Source organism: Ictalurus punctatus, chromosome 5 (genome assembly GCF_001660625.3).
Source record: "Ictalurus punctatus breed USDA103 chromosome 5, Coco_2.0, whole genome shotgun sequence".
Lineage (NCBI taxonomy): Eukaryota > Metazoa > Chordata > Actinopteri > Siluriformes > Ictaluridae > Ictalurus > Ictalurus punctatus.
Genome location: NC_030420.2, coordinates 2,478,994 through 2,501,781, shown reverse-complemented (window position 1 = coordinate 2,501,781; position 22,788 = coordinate 2,478,994). Strand labels below are relative to the sequence as shown.

General features: G+C 40.8%; 2 protein-coding genes across 2 annotated transcripts; both read right to left on the bottom strand.

Moving 5' to 3' along the window:
• Positions 1 to 89: 89 nt before the first annotated feature.
• On the bottom strand, positions 90 to 17,855 carry setd1bb (SET domain containing 1B, histone lysine methyltransferase b). Its single transcript, XM_017467209.3, has 19 exons — positions 17,620 to 17,855; positions 15,669 to 15,793; positions 13,539 to 13,634; positions 13,166 to 13,430; positions 11,780 to 11,901; positions 9,494 to 10,783; positions 8,597 to 9,292; positions 8,202 to 8,369; positions 7,715 to 7,808; positions 7,244 to 7,467; positions 7,037 to 7,163; positions 6,495 to 6,839; positions 5,961 to 6,140; positions 4,553 to 5,719; positions 3,523 to 3,689; positions 2,836 to 2,955; positions 2,478 to 2,597; positions 1,903 to 2,040; positions 90 to 636 (listed from the first exon to the last, which is right to left on the bottom strand). Exons 1-19 carry the CDS (start codon positions 17,660 to 17,662, stop codon positions 463 to 465), a joined length of 5,661 nt encoding a protein of 1,886 aa, XP_017322698.1. The 5' UTR covers positions 17,663 to 17,855; the 3' UTR covers positions 90 to 462.
• Positions 17,856 to 18,335: 480 nt separating this feature from the next.
• LOC108264886 (hereditary hemochromatosis protein homolog) lies at positions 18,336 to 22,166 on the bottom strand. Its single transcript, XM_017466857.3, has 7 exons — positions 22,036 to 22,166; positions 21,225 to 21,476; positions 20,812 to 21,090; positions 20,383 to 20,676; positions 20,176 to 20,295; positions 20,042 to 20,083; positions 18,336 to 19,310 (listed from the first exon to the last, which is right to left on the bottom strand). The coding sequence occupies exons 1-7, from the start codon at positions 22,091 to 22,093 to the stop codon at positions 19,279 to 19,281; spliced, it is 1,077 nt and encodes a 358-aa protein (XP_017322346.1). The 5' UTR covers positions 22,094 to 22,166; the 3' UTR covers positions 18,336 to 19,278.
• Between the last annotated feature and the right edge of the window lie 622 nt (positions 22,167 to 22,788).

Below are 22,788 nucleotides of genomic sequence, written 5' to 3'. Positions count from 1 at the left end.
TGTGTGCTTGGTGGCCTGGTTCAAGCGATTAAGAATGAATGATTCTTTATCTTAATTAATAAAAGGGAAATGACATGGACTCACTTCCTGCAAGAAAATATACTTTATTTGTCCTGCATGTTGAAGTGTAATACCATACAGTCTGATGTGTGATGTTCTGAATTCAAATTCTTTATGCATATTAAAGTAAAACAACTGTACAGCACTGTGCAATGAACTGTGTACACACGACCTCTGGATTCAAATCCCGAGATGGACGGTTGGTTAAGTTTTCTAATTAAATGATAACCATTACATTAACGACATCATTACAAGTCTCTGGTGTACTGTAACCGATGGACCGTGTATATACTTACATCACTTGTGGTGATTAAAATAGAATCGCAATGTGTTTATGAGTCATGGGATGGTTAGTAGTGGGTTTAGTGCCCCAACGAGACAACTAGACAACGGCACAATCGTCTAGTTGAGGGTTCCTCTGCAGTTCTCGGCTCCACATAGGCAGGGGATCTTCTCGTCCTCGATGGGGAATTTATAATCATACGTGATCTCTTCGTTGACGCTGATCGGCTGGCGAGAATAGATGACTATTTTCTTTTTGGCTTCTACGGTGATGACTTTAGCGTAGCAGTTTGGCTGAATATAAACCGGAGAAGAAAAAAAACAACAATTATAATTTAGACAAACTGTCTGAGGCGTCACAAACCAATGCTCATCAGCATCGAGTGTGGAGTACATTCATGTAGTGTTGAACCCTATTTTCTTGAAAATGGCTTAGTAATTCTGCAAAGCAGCAAAACCTTCAGCTTTGAATGAAATTTTAACCTCTAGGGATGTCACGAGAACCGATACTTCGGTACCAAGTCGGTACCAACATTCTTAACACGTGACGGTACTTGTTTTTCTGGAGTAGCGTTAGAACCGTTTCTAATGGAGGTATCGAGGTTGCAATTCTGATGGGGAAGCAAATACGCGCAAGTGTTTTAGTCGGTCCAAAAGTGGTGAAGAAGAACAACAACTACAAGCACACGGGAAAAACTACAGAAGTTCAGCTCCACTGCGACTCGTTGAGAGGGAATGTGGAATGGAATATGGAAATACTTCACATTCGAGGCGGATGACAACAAACATATAATTGATGTTGTGAAGCTGGTGTGCGACCGATGCTGTCGTTCATTTCAAACAAAGTGAGGAAACACCTGGAATTTGGAGAAGCACCTGAAAGACGGGTCCTATATTATGTTTGTTTGAGGCAGCGGGCATTGTGGCTGTGAAACCAGCTAATGTTATGCTCCATGTAATGTTAGCGATAGCCAGTTATTTGTTAACGATGCTAACGCATTGCAGTGTTATAAACTACCTCCTAATGTTCCACCATGCATCGCCATTCAGCCCGTGTCCTGTCAGATAAATGTAGCCTAATGTCACTAATAATTATTCAAATGTTCATGCTTTTAATAAATCTTTTTGGCCTGGCACCATATCAGTCTTTAAACTAATGCTTGCATTCAGAGTATAAGGTGGTGTGCGCGCGCGTGCGTGTAGGAGTGCTGCACCTCCACTCATTGTCAGACAATGTTTGATAACTAAAACTCTCTCTTTTTGCCAGTATCGGCCAGAGGAGGATGTCCTCCAGGAGAGTTTTTAATGAAATTTTTTTATTTTATTTTTATACCACACTGTCGTATCGACTTTGGTATCGAGTATCGTGTCATTTTGGTGGTATCGGTACCGACTACTAGATTTTTGGTATTGTGACATCCCTATTAACCTCTGATTAAAACATTAATACCCGATTAAATCACTCAGTGGGAATTATTTCTAACTGAATAGTTAACTTTCGATTCCACATTCATTCCTAACCAAAGCACAAAGTACTGCAAAGTACTAATCACTACTCACGTTACAGCTGTGGTTGATGAACCTGGCCAGGTTGCCGCACTTGGTCGCATCGATGATGGTGTCCTGGTTGACCCGGAACAGGTAGCTACTGCCGATGCCTTCGTGCTCGTAACGTCTCTCACGCATGTCCGCTATCACCTGAAGACAGTGTTCAAATGACAGCAGCTCCAAAACAAGGGCACTTTCTTTTATGCAAGATTTGAATAGGGATGTTATCACAAAGGCGGAAAAGTGTTACGGGAATGATCAATTATATGATTTAAGCGCAATGTTTGGGACATGTTATGGCAGCAAGTTGTCATACAATGTCGCTTCAGAACTAGCTAGGACTTTACCGGGTCCGTAAAATCGATTTATTAGACATTATATGTTCCAAAAGCAAGCGGCTTATGTGCGAATAAATTCTAAAGAAAGCACTGTCCTTGAAAGCGGATATGAAGGAGGTCTAGGGAATCCTAGATATTTTTAGTAACGGAATACCTTTTTCATGCAGGATCATTAAATATCTGATCAATTTACATCATCCACATTGGTTGTTTGACGCGTGAGCTCATGTACAGTATCATTCGTCTCACCTGCCGTATACTCTGGCCTACGTATTCGATCACCATCTCATCAGCAGCTATCGGCTCCTCTGCAAACAATCCCCAGTCGTGGATGTGACTCCTGCTGAAGCGCAGCCTCTTCTTACGGAACTGAATCCAACAACACAGCAAATGTTCACGTAAAACGAATAATAATTTTAAAAAATGAACTAGACGCGTATATGTGTCAGCTGTAAAATACATCAGAGCCTATCCCGGGAACAGTGAGGTGGGAATAGACCCGGGATGGAAGCCAGTCTAGTGCGTAAAAATAAGCAATTGTTATATACTCATGATAAGATTTGTGGTAGAGGACTCAAAATTTTGACTGGTGATGCGTGAGTCGCACCTTCAGTTGGTTGAACTTGAGCAGGTCGCTGTCACAGCTGAAGGAGGAGAGCAGGCGCCGCTGTTCAGCTCGGAAATCTGATCCGGAACGGGACGACGAGGGAAGCTGAGCTGGAGCGTTCTTATACGGCATGCAGATAAAATTCATAAAATAAATAAAAAGTCGCAGTTTTGAAAATAAGTCATATTTTTTCTAAAGATATACGGTATAGGTTTATGTTCATTTGTTTTATTTGCATACATTACAGTAGTCTGTGTCAAATGATTACGTTTAGCTGGCAGTATTAAATGATATTAATCATAAATAATAAACTACACAGTTTTATGCTTTAAAAATAAGATCCTGCTTTAAATACCGAGCATCTGATTCGACATGGGAACAGGAAATGGTGACGATTTCATGCACATCAGCTTCTTACTTAGTTATTAGATAAATAATGTGTGGAGAAAAAAAAATTGTCACAACTTTTGCTAGTGAGCGAGTGAAACTTGTAAGATCTAATTTTAAACACAGTGCATAATGTGCTTAATACTTATAAATCAATAACAGTCGGACTGTTATTGATTTATTCCATTTATTATAACTTTACTCTCAGATCTGTGACTGTTTTTTTCTCTCCATCTGTCCATCTATGCGTTTGGACAGCCTTCAATAACTTCAAAAATTGCCTTCACTCACGACTCCCACCTGAGAGCCTGCAGTCAGTTCTCCCGAGGAAGCGTGTGTGTGTTGGAGGTAGCGCAGTTTGTCAGTCTTGCTGATGACGTAAAATCCCTCTGTGCGCGCGGACCCAGTCATGTGATAGCGAACGCCACTCGGCAATTTCGGTGGCCATTCCAGAGGAACGCTGCTCGGTGAGGTGAAGTCAAGGAACACACATTAGAGCTGTCAAATTGCTTACGACTACTGTTTTCGAATTTCAGTCATGCTCACTACAGAGTATTACATAATGGCTATGGGTATTTATTCCCAATAAAATGCCATTGAGATTCAGATCCCCCCAAAAATTATAACTACTTCTATTGAAAATAAACAGTTCTATGTTATATTCGTTCATGTAAGAGGCCGAGCTACACCATCGGAAGCCAGCAGAGAGCGACAGAGGGGCACAGTGAGAACTCGGTTGCTCAGAATTCAAGGGGCTGATTAACCCGGACTGCCTGCACCTGCCAGGCAGGATACTTAAGGCCAGGCTTGGCTGAAACCCTTTGTCGCACCTTTGTAGAGGGGTGACTGGTATGGTATTTCAGGGCTTTGCCTGAGGTAGGAGTAAAAGGAAAATGTCAATTTAAAAAAAGAACTAGAAAAGAAACTGAAAAGAAAAGCAAAAATGAAGTGGATGAAATAAAGGATAAGATAGATTTAAGGCACAGCCAGGAAAAGAGAAAGAAACTAAGACAAAAACATCAAAGACAGTTGAAAAGAAGAGAAAACCAACAGTACCTCTGGAAATATATATTTCCATAATTTAAGTTATGCATATTCCCATTTTGATATTTTAATTGTCCCTATTTAGTAAGGAAGATGCCTTTACACTAAAATGTTTCAGCCTTTAAACAGAGAACATGGGATCTGAAATACTGATCATTCTTGGCCTTTGTATTAATCAGTATTATGAAGCTCAAAAAGTTTTTAAGTAGTAAAATTCAACTGAAAGCTCAATCGCACATTCTCACAAACCCTGACACACAAAGATAGATCGTCTAGGTAAGGATATGAGGATGAGGAACCCAGTGTGTGCTTCTGAGCCAGTCGAAGGTGTTGTTTTGCAGCAGCATCGTCTCGTATGAGGCCTTCAGATGCCGGATCTCCTCCATGTTCACTCCTTTAGTCCAGACAGCATTGATCAAAAGCCTTTCTCTCCGTTTGGAACGAGGGGCAAACAAAGAAGTGTGAGGCCAGGACTTTCTCTTTCTCCATGGGAACAGTGGTTCAGGAAGTCTCTGGTTCTCCAGTGGGCCCTGGTGAATCCTGTTTTCTAATCGGTTCTCGAGTCCCTGCAGTGGCTTTTTGGCCTGAGCTGCCAACTCCAGGCTCAAATCTGGAGCTGCGTCACACGATGACGACTTAGTCAATAAACTGCGCACAGGCGTGTGTTGAATATCATCCTTGTTTTGTCTGTTTCTCTGGGAGAGGATCATTCTCCTTCTACGCTGCATCCGTTCTCTTCTCTTTCTGAGATGTGCAATATCGAAACGTGAGAACCGATTTGTAGAGAAGCTCAAATCTTGTGTCTCTGAACTTGAGGAATCCGAGGAGTAAGGCGAGGAGCTGGTGATGTGGACGTGGATCTGGTGCGAATAGCGTGGGCGCCGACCTCGCCAATGCTCCCTCTGCTGAACATTGACCTCGCTGTCCTCAGAAAGAGGCGAGGACGGATTCGTGTCTCGTCCCGGAGTTCTGGGAACCCCGCTTCCTGTGTGAGGTGATACTGATAGATAGGATGGAGAGAATGGGCTGTGCGTTGCCATCCTGAGCACTGCATCTCGCGTGATCACTGCTGTATGATGTATCTGCTCCTCTCTGTTATTCCTCCCTGGAGTTTTAGGAGTTTCCTCATAGGCAGGATAAGAGGATGGGAAAGGAGGAGGAGACAAGTGCAGTGGAGGAGAGGGGAAAAGATGGAAACCCGTGGGAGAAGGCGGAGGAGGGAGAGGAGTGGTAGGAGCCGGAGATAAAACAAGAGTTTCGGTCTCTGTTTCAAAACCTCCTCCAGGAGTACAGGGCAGTTCCACCTCGTCGGCAGCGGGCGGCGATAACCTGTGCCTAAGCTCGAGCTCGGGCTCGCTTTCCGACAGGGAGCCTGTTGGTGTGGGGGGTCTGAGGTTCCCAGAATCCTCGATTAATTCATTTGTGTAACCTGAATCCTCCAGTTCTGTCTCATCTGTGAGTATTAAAAATATTAAAACGCATTAACTACAGTGAAATATTTCATAGTAATGTAAACACATATGTACAAACTTCTGTCTCATTGCTACTGTCAGGTCAAATGACCCAGAACAAAATCTCTGGATATAAAAATAAATATAATCATAAATATGATTCAAATGTTTGTGTACGTTAATTACAGAGAAAAAAAAAAAAGAGTTTCATGTTGTCATCATAGTTAGTCGTGTGTATCGTACTCGAGGAGAACTCTCTATAAGCTGGCGATGGCGGACACTGCAGCTCCGGCTCGAGGATTGAAGGAAGCAGAGCCGGGTCAGACAGCTCGAGTTTGTTAGATAAGTGCTGTGTGACTGGATCCTGGCAGCCGTAGCTGTGCAGAAACACTTGCACTCGCAGCTCTCCCTGTGCATCAGTGCCTGCAAAAGATATAAATAAATGTAATAAATATATCACACACTGCATGTCTGACCTGAGACCTGCTGCGACGCACATATCCATATACAGTGTAACACCTAATACTGGGTGTGTGTTCAGCTAAGAACAGGGTAAGCTCAATTATTATTATTGATTAATCATAAGATTCAACAGTCATATGTAGTCGTTAAACACAATGTCCATTCTCAGTTTGTTTGTTTGTTTATTTAATCAAAATCATAGTTGAGTCATTATGTTCAGTGCAATTGAAAAATGCTATAGACGTAGTGTATCAGTAAGGAATACAACAGTTGGCGCTCAGAACAAGAGGGGCGAACTTGATTTGATTTTCGCACCTAGCAGTGTGTCATCTGGGTCGCCATCATTGGACAGCGGAGCAGACGGAGTCAGGGGTGGGTCGAGCTCATCCTCCCAGGAGTTCACAGAAGAAGGAGCAGGCGTGCGAGATACATGTTCTTCAAGGTCTTCATCTGATGAGATCCAAATCTCCTCCACCGCTCTCTCCTCTTCAGGTGTTTCAGATAATGGACTTTCTCCATCATCCGCATAATCTTCCTCAGACTCCCCGCCGTCAGAGGAGTAACAGCTCTCGTCAGAGGAACTCGAGTCAGATCTTGAGGAGAGTGTGGATTCATAATCGACGATGGAGGAGGATTCTGATGACGCTATGCTAATTACCTCTGAGGAGCAATGAAACCAAATTTACTTCATGTATATCTTCCTGGACTTAACATGTAACATATTAATAACTTTTATTTTTGTTTAGAGTTGCTCTCCTGTGTTAAAGCTAGCTAGCTACTTATTCGTCACTACATGTTAATTACGACCACTACATTATTTACAACTCTTACTTTTGTTTAAGAGCTATTTTTCTTACCTTTGTCTGAGTGAGTTTCATCTTCTCTCACAGCTGAAAGCCTCCCTTCTCTCCTTTCTCCGTTCACAGCTGAAAACCTCCCCTCTTTTCTGTCACCTTCGTCTTCTGTCTCGTCCTCATCCTCCTCCTAGCAGGACAAGAAATACAAGTTATAAGAGTTCTGTCATCAGATAAAACAAAAACTCACCTCAGCTAGGTGTGTTATACCTGTTCAGAGTTTGAATTCTTTGGTTTCTTGCTGTCCTCTTGTTCAGAACCCAACTCCTCTACAATCCCAGAGTTCTCCTCCTTCTCTTCCTCCTCCTGTTCCTCATCCTCTTCACTGTCCAGCTCCAGAGGTCTGGCGTGGCGCCGTTTCACCACAGGGACTCCCTGTTCCTTCCGGGGCTTGTCCACTTCTTCATTCTGAATACGTGTCTCCTGTCCTGCTTCTAAACATGGCAACAATTCACAATAGTTAGAAGATGACAAAATACAATACAGATGAGTTTGTGATGGAATTAAAGAAATCAGGATTTTGAACAATGCTGATGAGGCACGATATGTCAAAAATGAAAAGGGCACGACTTTAGAGCAGGATTTAATCAAACTGTAAATGATCGTTATTAATCATTTAATTTTCAATCCGACTCCCGATAATACTGTATTATTGTACACAATACTGTACTGAGTACTGACCTGCTTCCTCTGAGAGTGTATGGTCAGGTGAACAGGAGGGGCCTGACTTTTTATCCTCCATAGGGTCGTCACCAGATGGAGCCTTCCGTTTCACCTAAATATAATAATAATAATATCATTAGATCATCTTAAATAGATGTACAAGCAGTACAGCCATACACATGCACTCACACACACCACCACCACCACAACAAAATGCACAGCTAAAATGATGGAAGCAGAATCCTGAGATTTTTCGATGGTTGTTGCTAAACTTTCACTGTTTCACCAAGGTGGGGGGGGGGTTCTCCTATTGAAGTAATAGGAACAGATGTCTTCATTGGTGTCAATACTTCATAGTGCTGAAGACACATTTTTTCTAATCCAAGCAATGTGGTTCGGATGTTCCAAAACCCTCCAAAAATACAAAGGCCGTCTTTTTAGTCTTATTTTTCCTATGTACTGGTGTATGATTAATTAAAACATAAGTGTTTACGATTGGTGGTACCTTAAATGAAGGCAATTTGAGGGCAGAGCGGAGGCCCAAACCCAGTCCTGTGCCCAGTATCGTGCCCTCTGACCCCGTACTCTCCACAGTCTGCCATGGATGCAAAACTTTAAGCTTCACGGGCTCTTTCTCTTTACTTTCTCCAGATTTCACAGGAACCATCGATATCTGTAGGCATACAACGGAAAGAGGAAAATATATCTTCACTTTTAAGACAAAAATAACACTGATTCAAAACATTTCACAAGTTGAATCAACTAATAGGAAAGGCACATATTTACTAGAGGGAGGAATGTATCTACAAACTATAGAAACTTAATCAACACCTTCTGACCATTAAAAATCAAGAATTTGACAATTTTGTGGTATGAATATCAGTAATACACATATTCTACCTTAGCTGAGTGTTCCCTCTCATCCCACCATTGATCAAATGCTGCAAAGGCAACTCCTTCAACCATCCTGCGATGAATGTCTTTTTTCACTATGACCCTGAGTTCTGCAGCAACGGCAGCCATCACTCCATCCACCGTGGCCTTGTGGAGCGACTCTCTCACAGGAAAGTAGCCCGGAGGTGGCACCGAGGGGTCAAACACAGGTAGGAGTATAGGTGGCCCTAGTGCTCTGTAGCCTGGGATAGCAGCTGAATTAAAAGTCGGACATGGTGCATGTCGGACTCCATCCACACCTGGAAAGGGTGTCGGGGGAGGACGAATGGCAAAAGGAGGTGGGAAAACAGTCTGGGATTTCCCCTGGGTTATTCTTGTTGGGATAGGAAGAGGCGCAGAAGGAGTCGTACACCTTGGGGGCCTGTTCACTTGTCCCATGCGGAGCTTTGGTGCCAGGTAGAAAGTCGATGGAGATACAGAGAGGTTAGGAGGAGGGGAAGTGAGTCGGACTGGTACAGGGGGTAGTAGACGATGGGCAGGTCCACACATAGGTGGCAGAACTGGGGGTGGTAGGGTAGGAAAGCCTGGTGGAGGTGGAGGGAGGAGAACTGGAGGAGGAGGCATGGAGAATACGGGTGAAGAGCAGGTCCCGGGTCCAAGGGGCTGCTCTGAAGTTTCTCCTTCTCTTAGGGACAGCTTAATCTGTAAGAGACATAAAAACATTCACTTGTAAACAGTGTCTCATCAATATATGCAGACACACTTCGAGACTCCTGGAGAATAAGGGATCAAGATAACACCATGGAATATTCAGATTTCTCATGTGGAAAATTTAATGTTTAGTACCATTCCACTTAGGGCTGTAACTGAACCATAATAGTATTAAATCTTAGTTGTTTTTACCGTAGCTGTTTGGTGAGAAGGTTGCTGAGCTGGGCGTGCCGAACAGAAGGTTGAAATGACAGGTATCTTGGACGGATGCTCATTACTTGGTTGAGGTTCCTCTCTTTCCTCTGCGGTGTCCGGAAAAGGAAAAGGACTCACATTTTCAAAACCCAATGTAAATGAAGTTTGCTGTGTGGAGACATCAGGGGACCGAGGAGAAGGGGGACCAGATTTGGAGGACCGTTGAGGAATGGTTGGGGGAACCCAATCTTCTGAGTTTGAATTCATCTCATTCTCTTCTGAATCTGGACTCTGAGGGCCCAGGAGCATCTTGATACGAGAGTCCAGGCTGCTTGGCACTGGTTCTGGAGGAAATGACCCAGTTGAAGGGCTTGTCTCTGGCTCAGGGGAGACACACTGTTCTGGGGTTTGTATCACAGCTGTGTCCTGCTGTTGTACCTCAGGCACATGAGGAGGAGAGTTAAAGATGTTATGAGGTGTTTTTTGAGGAACATCCAAAGTTTTCCCCAATGGCTCTGAACACAATGTTTGTATTTGATGCAAGTTGCGCCCCTGGGATACTGGCAGAATTGGTTCCTTGTCCATATTTCCTATAGATGCTTCTGTGACTGTTTGTCCTGTAGGTTTATTTGTGCTACTACTACATTGGATAAAAGGTGCCAGAGACTTACCCGGTTGTGTCTGAGCAGCTGAAGGTCCTTGAAATGTAACTAAAGGTACTAGATTACGTCCCGAGCGATAGTGAGATCTGTTGAATCCAGGTCTGTGCACGTAGTGATGCTCCGGCCTACGGTTATATGCGTTCTGGTATTTAGTGCCCCAAGCACGACCCCTGTGCCCACCCCGAGGAGCCCTGCTGACTTTGTGGGACTGGCCTCCTGATACCATGTGCCCTTTAGAAATTTGAGTAATGTTAATTAAAGACCCCTGCCTCGTATTTGGTGTATGCGGCGTTAGTTGGACCAAGTGAGGTTTGTGATGGGTGTGTTGGGATTCAGAGTTGATGAATGGGGTCGAATATGGGATGTTTTTTGAAGTGTGTGTATCATCCTGTGTATCTGTTGTGTTTGCAAGGCCCTCGCAGTGCTGTGGAGTTCCTGGGTTACTATGAGACATCGGTGAGCCGTGTGGCGTATCCTGCCAGAAACTACATGGAGTATCCTGATGCATGCTGGAATAGGCAGTATCCATGGACATAGGGGTGGAGCAATCAAATGGGGTGGAGCCAAGGAGCACAGAAGATGAAGACAGCAACCCGTGAGACAGACGCTTCACCGGGTCATACTCCTGCATAGAAAAAAGTGATGTATTAAAGTCATGGATAATTAAATTTTATGCAAATGAGAAGCAAAAGGATGTGGTTACGGTTGATGCGAGTGAAGGGTCAGCAATGGGAGTGAGGATGCTTAATTTCTCTTTGTTGGTGCAGAAATTCATTCCTTTTTTTTCCAGTTTCATTTTTATTGAACATTTCTGTTGAACATTACTGCTGAACATTTCTGCTGAACATTTCTGCTGAATATTTCTGCTGAACTAAACATTTCTGCTGAACATTTCTGCTGAATATTTCTGCTGAACATTTCTGCTGGACATTTCTGCTGAACTGAACATTTCTGCTGAACACGTCTACCAAACATGTCTGCTGAACATCACCTTTTTTCTTTTCTCCTCCCTTTCCCAAATATTCCATTGAGAAGAAAAAAAACAAAAAAAACAACAAATTGAGCAGCACAGCAATAAACATTGACAGTTTTTTTTCTTTGTATACTAACAAAGGAAAACAAAATTAAAAGTAACCCCCCCCCACAAAGTGGGACCCCCCCCCCCCCCCCCCCAAACACACACCCAAAGTCTCCATAAAACAAGGGAGACAGCAGTTTCCCACCAAGAGTTGTCCACAATGTGAAAACAACTCACAGAGTAAGCTGAACTAACAAACAAAAATTACCTAAACAAAAAAAATTCCAGTTAAAGTCCCCTACTAGAAATTAATTCCTAATAAGGATGGAGGGAAAACAGGGATTTTTTTTTTTTTTGTCTTTGTCAATTCCCGACCAGTAGCTAATTCTCCCCTATCCTGCGACAGCTAACAACTGGGGAGGGTGAGGGCTAGCACATATAAGATCCACTGGATTATAAGAGGTGTCCCTTAATTTTGTCTATGTAATGATTAAAACAAATACATAAACACACTTTGTATATTTGGCCATTTTTTTTTGACAGTAAATTTGTACGTTTGGCCATTTTTTATCATTGCTAAATAACACTGCATGTCACACTCACATTGTGGGAGTCAGAGCTGTAGGTGGGGGACTGTGGTCCCCAAGCCTCTTCCCCTAAAGGAAGAGTAAAGGGCGTATACAGCCCACTGACAAGCAGCTGGAAATATCGCATCCTCTTCTCACCTGGAAGCAGATTTTGTGGCAGAATTATATTATTATAATACCATCTCAAGCTACACAGCTAAAATGAAACTGACAGTATTTCCTTCATTCAGCCAAAACAGGTAGGGTTTTGTGCTTTGATCAATTTTGCCCTTCTCTTGGCTAAATAATACACAATCACTTTTATATAATAACAGAATACATCCCTATTAAAAATAAACAAATATACAAATGGAACAAATGAAATATATTATCTGTATCACCTCTAACATTTGGCCACACTTCCTACCTGAGTCTGATGATTATTTTCATTATTTTAGCTGATAAACATACACAGTATGGCCAAAAGTTTGTGGACGCCTGACCATCATACTCATATGTAGTTCTTAACCAAACTGTTGAAGCGCACGATTGTATAGAATGCCTTTGTATGCTGTAACATTAATATTTACATTCAGTGGAACTAAGAGGCCCAAACCTGTTCAAGCATGACAATGCCCATGTGCACAAAACGAGCTCCATGAAGACATAGTGTGCCAAGGTTGGAGTGGAAGAACTCGAGTGTCCTGCACAGAGCTCTGACCTCAATCCCATTGAACACCTTTGGGATGAACTGGAATGCCGCCTGCAGCCCAGGTCTCCTCACTCAACATCAGTGCCTGACCTCACTAACGCTCTTGTAACTGAATGGGCAAATCCTCACAGCTGTGCTCCAGAAACTAGTGGAAATCCTTCCCAGACGAGTGGAGATTATTATTACAGCAAAGAGGGAATAGATCTAGAATGGGATGTTTAAGAAGCACATATAGGTATGGTAGGGATGGTCAGGTGTCCACATACATATGGTTATATAGTGTAGCTTTCAGGATAAAGTAATGAATGTAGGTGGATGAGTCAGCAGTCTGGACAGTGCAAATTGATCAAGTGTTATATTCTGAGTGATGGTCAGGTGTCCATCTCAAACTTTTGGACATACAGTGTAGATAATCAATGCCCTTTTTTTTTGTCAGAAACCACATAAATAATTCTGTTTAAGATACTCAACTTGTCATTTTAAGGTAAGTGTGTGTGATGTTTTAGGCATACAATTTGCATGATGCTAAACTGGTAGCTGGTAACAGTTTCCTTTACTTTGCTACACACAACTCTGCACTTCAGTGCAAAACTAAAGAAGCAAACTTTGTGTTTGGCTGAGAAGAAAATTGCAAAAATGTATTTTGTGGTAAACTTTTCCTTTAAAAATCTGAACCTGAGAGACTGCGGCGTGTACGAACAGGTTTCTTACCCCTTGGATCCAACTCCACATGAATGACGTTTCCCATGACTGAAGTACTGTGAAGTTTTTGCACCGCGTCATTGGCCCCGCGGACAGTTTCAAAAATGACTTTGGCTATTCCTAAATGTTTCTTATTCTTGGGATTGAACAAAACCTCCACCTCTTGGATCTCTCCAAACCTTCGGCACATGTCCGTCAAGAACCCGGCCTTGATGTTGTCATTCAGCCTGGCGATTGTCACCTCCTTCGGTGGGCCAACGTAATTCTCATCAATCTAAAAAAGAATTTAATGGTGAATTGGTCATTCATTCTCATCTGTTATTAATGAACCAATAATAAACCAGTGATGACCCAGAAAATAGTACAAATTCGCTGCTATAACCTTGAACTTGGGGACTGGAAGATTTGTCTCTTTAAACTTGGTCCAAAAGCGAGCGATTCTGGGGTCTCTAACTTCTGGCGGGTGAATTCCAGGATTCTGTGAAAAAACAAACTGTTCTTCAGCTTACTAGCAGACACCTGAAGGTTTTCCAGTAAAAAAACAACTGGTATTTATAGCTATTTATGATTCCCTCCACCATGATAAAAACCCCAGTTCTGAATGAAGAAAGCCCTAAAGCATGATGCTTCCAACACCATGCTTCACCGTGAGTATGGTTTCTTTAGGTGCTGTTTTTTCTGCACCAAACATACCTTTTGTAATTATTATACCATTTGGAATTGGTCTCATCAGACCATAACACATTTTGCCACATGATCTGGGGTGATTTAGTTGGACTTGGATGTTTTTTTTTTGTGATAAAAGGCTGTGACATGTGAAGAATACGAGAGAATTGTCACATGCAGAGAGTAATCAGTACATGTCAGATATTCCTGCAGCTCCTTTAATGTTATCATGGATCTCATGTCAGCCTCCCTGGTAAGTTTGTCTTGTCATTTTATATATTTTGGAGGGATGTCCTGTTCTTGGTGATGTCAGTGTGGTGCTCCATTTTCTCCACTTGTTGATGATGGTCTTCGTGGTACAGCTAATGTTTGGGAAATTGTTTTTATAACCCGCTACTGATTGATTCCTTTCAACAGGTGAGATGCCGTACATGCTTTGTAAGCTCTTTGCAGAGCATGGCTTCAGCAGTCGGATAAAACCAAGCAGAATTGAAGAAAATCCTACAGAAACAGCTGGTCTTTATTTGGGATTAATCAGAAGAATTTCATTGACAGCTGTATGATCATTACTTTTGAACATGATTTTGAATGTGAACACAGCCACACGAGCAACTGTAAAAGGGTGTGCACACTTATGCTAGCAGATTTGTTCATTTTTCCCTAAAATATTTCTGATTTGTTTTTCACTTCATTTTTTTATACACTGCAATGTCACATTGGGGTGGAAAAACCATTTATCTTGGTTTATGTATTGATTGATTGCACATGACAAAAACCTGCCGTTTTAACAGGGGTGTGTAGACTTTTTATATTCACTGTACATGTAGAGCCCACCATACAAATCCCTGTAAATTAGCCGTTACTATAGAAACCACAACGTATTCAAACAAGCACAGTGATCAACACCTTCTGACCAATCCTGATTTGAGAATTCAACAGCATTTTGGTCTAAAAATGAATAGCTTCGTTTTGAATATTGGTTTATGTGCTCACATGGTCACATGACCTGTTGCTAGGCAGCGATGTATTTTGCAAGTCAATGACTTTAAATGCCACATCCATCACGTGCGGAAGAGTTTTTGAGCTAAAGTAAAAAGAAATACCTTGCGTTTGAACAATTGAACAACATCGAGTTGATCAACATGTTCTTTTTAAACAAATTGTATTTATGTAGGACTTTACCCTCTTTAAAAGGGGTTAAAATTCATTTCTGAAATAATTAGAAATTATTTGTTTTAAATGCTATAACAGACAATAAACAATTTGATGTAGTATGGTAAAATGTTATCAAACCCAGAAGAAAAATCCATCAGGGTTATTATTTTGAGACCAGGACTTAAACCTTAAACCAAGTTGCTTCTTCACCAGAGAGACATCACCGGCTCCGTGTCTGTGGAAAAGCAGCAACGTTTATGTGAACAACTAAGCAATGTAGTTTCACTTAGCCTTCATCCTAGAATTAAGAATCTAGTATTAAACGTTTAACTGAGTGCTTCGTGAAAGTCGGTGGAAACCCAGCCTTGCATCACTCATATCACAGCCAACCTGTTTAGCAGCGCTGTGTTAGATTAGATTTGCCTAAGTCATTTACGACACCACTACCTGTCAAACGAATAAATGTCCATGTAAATGCCTCGTCCCATGGCCTTCTGCTGTACGGACGAATTAAAGCATAAGCGTAACCACGTGATTTAGCACCTGAGGGATGTCATGGCGCAGGGAAGCTCAGGTAAATTCCTGCTTTCCCTTTCAAAGCCCTCGTGGCCAGGAAGCTCTAGAAACAACTGCATTATTAACGTTAATAGCCTAAGCATGTCATCTACTAAGAACATCACTTAAAACTCACAGGTGCGCTGAAATGCAGTCCATCATAGCGGTAGAGCTTTTCCTTTCCACCATCCAACGCTGGATCAACAAGCAGTTTGTAGCTGCTCCAGTTCTGTGTTCTTTCCGCTCCAGACTCAACACATTCTGTATAGTGGGGTGGGGGGTTGGGGGTGGGGGTAAGGTTACTGAAAAGTTTTAATCAAGATATTCACTTCAATGCTGATCGATAAGACAATTCCTTCAACCAAAATATGAGACGAGTTGATCGTATTACTATTACTACAACAGTTATTAACTATTAATACAATCATTATTACAACACGATGTCTCGCGTAAAAAAAAAAACTATTTATTTTGTAGAACAGTATTTGAATACAGCTGTAAGTTGATGGTTGTAACACCTTAAATATGTTCTGTGTGATGACAGACCATACAGTAGGTGGACAAAATAAAGGAAAACTGTAACAATGCTTCTTGGGCTACCCTTTGCCTCCAAAGCAAGGATTTTAATCCTTCTTGGTAAGACAGACGTGGACAAATCAGCAGCCCAGACACCTGGGACAAGCCCTTTTCATGTCCGGGATTTTATTTGTACGGACAACCAGAAAACAGAAATAAACCCACTCCTTGTTGACGTAACAAAACGTTTGATTTGGGATGTAGCTATGGTTAAAAATAATGCACTTCACAGGTGCGAGTGTGACACACCTCAATGCTGTAACTATAGTACGCGATACACTTTCGTAATCCATCAGCAAAAAGCATACATACATGTTTTGGTCTTCATTAGAATTTATATAATAGGTTAATACATAGAGTATCACATGATCTGTGTGTAGTTCTGTTTCCTTTGTCCATTCAAACAGAGATAAGTATCAGCGACCAGTGTACATGCGGCTAAATCTCAATAAACGGAACAAAACTCAAAATTTAGGACATTTCACTGATCAAATTTGGTGGAGGAAATATTAGTCTTCCATCCATCCTTCCGTCCATTTGTCATACTACTTATTTATACACAGGGTCGCGGAGAGCCTGGAGCCTATCTCATGGAGCTCGGGCACAGGATGGGTGACACCCTAGACGGGGTGCAGGGCACAATCATACACACACATTCACACACTACAGACAATTTGGAAATGCCAATCATCCTACAAGACACGTCTTTGGACTGAGAGAGGAAGCCGACAGCGAACGCGGAGGAGACCGCCAGAGCACGGGAAGAACATACAAGCTTTGCACACACAGGGCAGAGGCAGAATTCGAACCCCCGACCCCGGAGGTGCGAGGCAAACCACTGTGCCCGACCCCCCAAAATATCTGTCTTATTAATTAAAATGTAATTAGTCCATTTCTACTCTTAGAACATATTTTCCTAATTAAATTAGGAGTCCAATGGACACTAATTCCTGGGTGTATAAAAAAAAAAAAGTAAATATATACAACATATTAAAAAAAACTTTTTGAGTGCCTCAAGAAAGGTAAAGGATAAGAAGTTAGCAAGCAGTGCTAGTAGGCTTGCAAAACTAGAGAAAAAACAACACTGCAAAGCATGAAATAGCCTTCTTCTTCCTCTTCCCCTTATTCTTCTTCTTCTTCTTCTTTTTTTTTTTTTTTTTTTAAAAAGCACCTTCTCCAAACTTTTGATATTACTAGCATTGTATTATTTTGTCTTCATGATGTATATTAATAAGATATGAAACACTATTAAAGGTGTACACAGTAAGGCCTGGAGAGAGAAAAAAAAAACACCAAACAAGATGTAGGCTAGTTATTCACTGCAGAATAAACTGCTGATTAATAAGAAACTAAAGAAGGTATGTTGTACATTAATCTCTATTATCCATGCAACATATGCTGTGAGTATTTGTACAAACCGTCTTTAGACTACATTTCAGTGGAAAAGAGACGGTAAACATGTTGAATGGACCGGTCCAGGCCTGAGGCGGAAACACAGCATCCCTCCTTACCGTTATCTCCCTGTCCCTCCTTCTCGCCGCTTTCGCTCATCATTTGCACTCATTGTACACTGTTATTAACAGCCGCTTCCCGTTTATATGAAACTCTTCCCCTTATAAACCCACACATAAACGGCTCGTATCGCTGTTTTTGAGCTGCATTGTTGCGACTTCTGTTTCTCCCGAGGGATAAACCTGCATCACAACAAGTGGGAGTCACCTGGCGCCCCGCCTTACAGGTGCTTCATCCTGCCATTACGCAGCATCCGGTGTTGCCAGATTGGGACTGATCACGTTCTGCACATTATAGTCCTTTGGCTGTTAATTTAATATAGAAAATGTATTATTTGGATTGTTAACAGGAATTATGCTTGAGTAGAATATATATATATATGTGTGTATATATATATATATATATATATATATATATATATATATATATATATATATATATATATATATATATATATATATATATATATAACACTGGGAGTAGTTAGAGGGATTTTAAACTGTTGCTACTAGGCAACAGCGCAGCATCAATATCAATCTGGCGACTATAAAACAAGGTGTCTACGTCACTAAATTTTGCAGCGTTCTGACCAATCACAGGACTAGAAAGGCGGAAGTTCGGGATACGGTTATAAACATGGAGATGCAACTTGTTTAAAAATAATAATAATAATAATAAACATGACACCCATAAAAATGAAGGAAAGAAAACAAAAGATTTAGAGGAGTCCTTTATTTATTAAGTAGTTTTTTTGGTGTTGTTTTGACAAATACCGTATCCCAGCTTAACTAGCTTTAGCAAACCATAGCTACATAGACAGCCGCAACCTAGGTAACAGCGACTGTTGCTTGGCAACAGGCAGACGTGCAGTCAGAAGTGAGCCGGAAGTACATGAAAAAGTTGTCTATTATTATTATTATTATTATTATTATTATTATTATTATTATTATTATTATTATTATTATTATCTAGTTGTTAAACTACTGGTAAACTACTGTTGCTATAGAAGGACAAATTGGATCACAAAAAATGTATTTAATTTTTTAAAGAAAAATGGGGGGGGGGGGGGGGGACCTTTATTATTGCACATGTACATTCATATCCAGTTTATTTAATACAATCTGAGATGGTGACGATGCTCATGGAACAAAGTAAAAAAAAAAGTGCTTTGTTTGTGGTTTGCAATATCAGTAATACAAAGACCAATATTAATCTTTATTAACAAGCAATATTGTTATAGTGCAAATGTTGCAGTAAATATCCACCAACTGACTGGACGCAAGTGTAAGACAGCTGAAGGAAGAAGAAGAAGAAGAAGAGGAAGAAGAAGAAGAAGAGGAAGAAGAAGAAGAAGAACAGGGAACTGAACAAAATAGTTGTATTAGGGACTAGTGCAAATTTTGTTAAAAAATGAGCAACACCTTTGGTCATATTTAGGCTTAAATCTAATACTACCTAAAAAATTAACAAGTATATCATACCAAATAGATTGTAAAGTAGTGTACATGAATCCACATAAAGTTATATGCTACTCATTTAGAAAGTATATAGGCCTATTTATAAACTATTCATGATAAAAAAAAAACCAAACAATTGAATACGACATTTTTTTCAACTTCATATAGGTTATATATCGCAGTGTCCCATACATTCTTGTCCTACTTTTCACGGGTCTCCTGCTCCTCCATGGCTGAAAATGTCAAATTAAACACACAAGGATTAACTTCAAAGTTGGTAAAAAAAAATAAAATAAAAAAAAAGTGTAAAAATAAATAAATAAACAAATAAATAAATAAGAGGTGTAAAACCAAATTCTGAAACTTTCAGTAAGTTAAGCAAATTTGTTGGATCAGTTCTGTTACTGATTGGAAGTTATTCTTATATAACATTGTAAAAATAAAAAAAGCTGTACATTTTACAGTAATTTACTGACAACCTGGGTAAACAACTACAATAAACAACTGTAAAAGATTAACAGTAAAGCAAGTAATCTCTTACATAGTATAAAATAACACATAATCCAGTAGATTTGCTCATTTGGCTGATGCAGGATACAGCTGAGCAGATGGTTAAGGGTCTTTTTCAAGGACCAAACCATGGCACTTTGGTGGTACTGGGATTTAAACACGCCACCTTCCGATTTGTAACTCAATGCCTCAACCTTTAGCCCGTCTAGCTTGCAATTTATTTAACCAGGGCTGCCACTGAATTAACTCCATAAACGACTGCACTGAATCAATACAAGCTAGTTGCACTAGTTGTGGTGGTCGTGTGTTTAAATCCCAGCACCATCAACGTGCCATGGCTGTGTCCTTGAGCACACCAAGGACATGGCCACACCAAATTGTTGAGGCCCCCTGGCGCCAAGATTTATAATATTAGTGTTTATGTGATGTTGGCAAACACAAATTCAACACTCACTCAAGGCAGAAGAGTAGTCTGTCTGAGAGGACGCTTGAGAAACTAGAAGATAAAATGCAGGCAAAAGTCCGTTTCAGAAGGCACTTCATAGTCATTCTGTGAAATGACTGTATTTGTGATGTCAGCGTTCTTACCTGCACGCCTTCTCTTATATAAGAGGAAGGCAGCTGTTGGTGCGATCACACACACAAATAGTATACTGGTGATGATGACAGTAATGTTTGGACCGGGTCTGTCATCTGTGAGCAGCATTTCTGCAAGAAAAGAACTACCTTTTAGAGCATAGACTGATCTAATTAATGGGGAAATGACAGCCACTGAATAGAGTGATGTTGCCGTACCCCAGTAAACATCCATCTTGTTGTCCTGGTCGAGGTGCGTAGCCGTGCAGGTGTAGTTATGTTTCTGTTGGAGCTCTTCCTCGCTGATCTCAACAGTCTTCCTCATTTGATAGGTTCCGTCTGTATTGGGCAAAAGATTATCCACAGTGAAGAGGTGCTCGGGAATGCCCTGGCCGTCCTTCAGCAGCGTCATGTTAATGTGTCGTGGGTAAAAACCAGTGGCCAGGCAGGTCAGACGAGCCCCCCCGGACTGTGAGTTGAATTGCTGCTTCATAAGTCTCACTCTGGGCTTCACTTGTAGGTAAGAGAAAAAGAAATCCTGATAATAACACGTCATTTTTAAAGGTAGTGAGTAATGAAACTCATTAAGTTGGATAGGCGAGAAAAAAGCACAGGTTAAACAAACAGAATTCCTGAATGTGAATTTACCTTTCCTCAGTGCATAATTCCTCAACTCTTTAAGTAATGTTTGTAAAGTTGTTGTGCATAAAGGTTGCAGAAATTTGAGGTAAAGTGCCTTTTGATATTCATACTGCGATGTGTCAAAGCTTATTGGCCATTTTATACTGGTGTGGAGCGAATTCTGGTGTATATTATAGTCCATCACAAATCCGCTCAAGCCATCAAAAGAATCAGTCATCTTCATTTGCCCTTGCACGTTATTGCTCAGTAATTCACAACAGTCCAGCCTTTGTTCCACATGGACGCCTATGAAAAAAGTATCATGTTACAGTGCCATATTTTTCCTTTTCATGATTAAGCTAAAAACTGGTATATATCAGAATACAGATGCACGAAACAGATCAAATGAATTGACCCTACTCTATACGAATCTCACCTACCTTTAGAGCAGTTAAAGTGCTGCTTAAGAAGATGTGCTCGTTCCCGCATATCCTTGTGCAGTGTTCCAAATATCAAATTGCAAAAATCTTGCTCTTCATCATTTATCGTTCTGTTCACTCTCATAACTGTCTTTTGCGTATCTGAATCGTAGCTTGAGACTGTTATGTCATCCAGCATTATCAGGAGGGTGAACTCTGGGAAAGGCGTCTCTCCTATGATGAACGTCGCCACCGAGCACAACGAGTGGGAACCTGTGAGAACCAGAGATCAGGACTGCGTTCAAATACTGTTCCTGAAATGCACTTATTGACGACTTCTTATCCCCTCTATGTACCTGTACTTAGATAGAGGAGAGTCCTGGGGGATTGGGCCAATGTTAAGTTGAATTGACCCAGAATGTATACTGTAGACAGAATTGTTAACTAGTTATTGTCTTAACTGGAACGAACAGTCTCATTTCAATACTGTACTGAGGTTCCAGTAGAAACATTTCTTTATTTTTTCCTATAACGGCATGCCTGGAAGTGTCGTGTTCTTTACTTCACTGTAGGTTATTTTCAAAAGCATGTGAATATTTAGTATTTTCATTTTGTTGCATTATATCATGTGATATCATTGTATGATAGAACAATTTAAACAGTAAATATATCAAATGTGCTAAATATAAATATACACCAATTCAGTTCCGTATGGAGTTTCACAAAAAGTCTGAGACTCTGAAAGTCACACAAACAGAGTATTAAATAAATACTAAGTATTAAAAACTACTAAGATATAAAAACATTTCAATCCACTGGAAAGAGAAGGTACCTGTGTTGGCAGATGATAAAAATGTGAGAAGGTTTACTAAAACGTGAAGTCTCTTCATGTTGCCTGTGTGCTCGTAACACTGAGAAGCTCTACAAAAAAAAAAAAAAAAGAAAGAAAAAAGGGAGAAAACAGATTTGTTTCCTCTTTTCAGAGTCAAACTCCTCCCTGATGGAGCTGTTTTTGCTTTTAAGGTTTTTTTTTTTTCCCCAACCGCAAATGCGGAAGGTGCATCAGTGCAGCAATCCAGTATGGTCAAAATTCCCCAGGTTTAGTCACTAGTAATGTCTTCACACTGATAATACTGAAAATATTATTCTTTATAATAACATTTCCTTTACCATATTTGAAACACTGCCATTTCAGATGTGTTATGATGGACCGTGTAATTTTACTACAATGCCAACCAGATGCTAATGTCTATTATGATCTAAAATGGAATTTGGCCAGACAAACAGATAATCAGATCAGCTTCTGTTCAGGTCTGACAGGTTTAGTGGCAGGATCAGGTTAAGATGTTAACTTTAAAATCCAACACAATGGGTTAAGCTGGTAGCACAAAGACATGGCACATATTCGTCATCTGAAGTGGATTCTGAATCATCACACTTTTTTTTTTGCCCTTTAGCAGGTGCCGTGACTTAGTGTGGTTAGATGAGGCAGGACTCAACATGTGTTTTGTTAAGGAAAAATCCAACAATCATTGTCAAAGTCCGTAGGTCAGAAAAACAGAAAACGAAAACAAGAGCAAGAGTC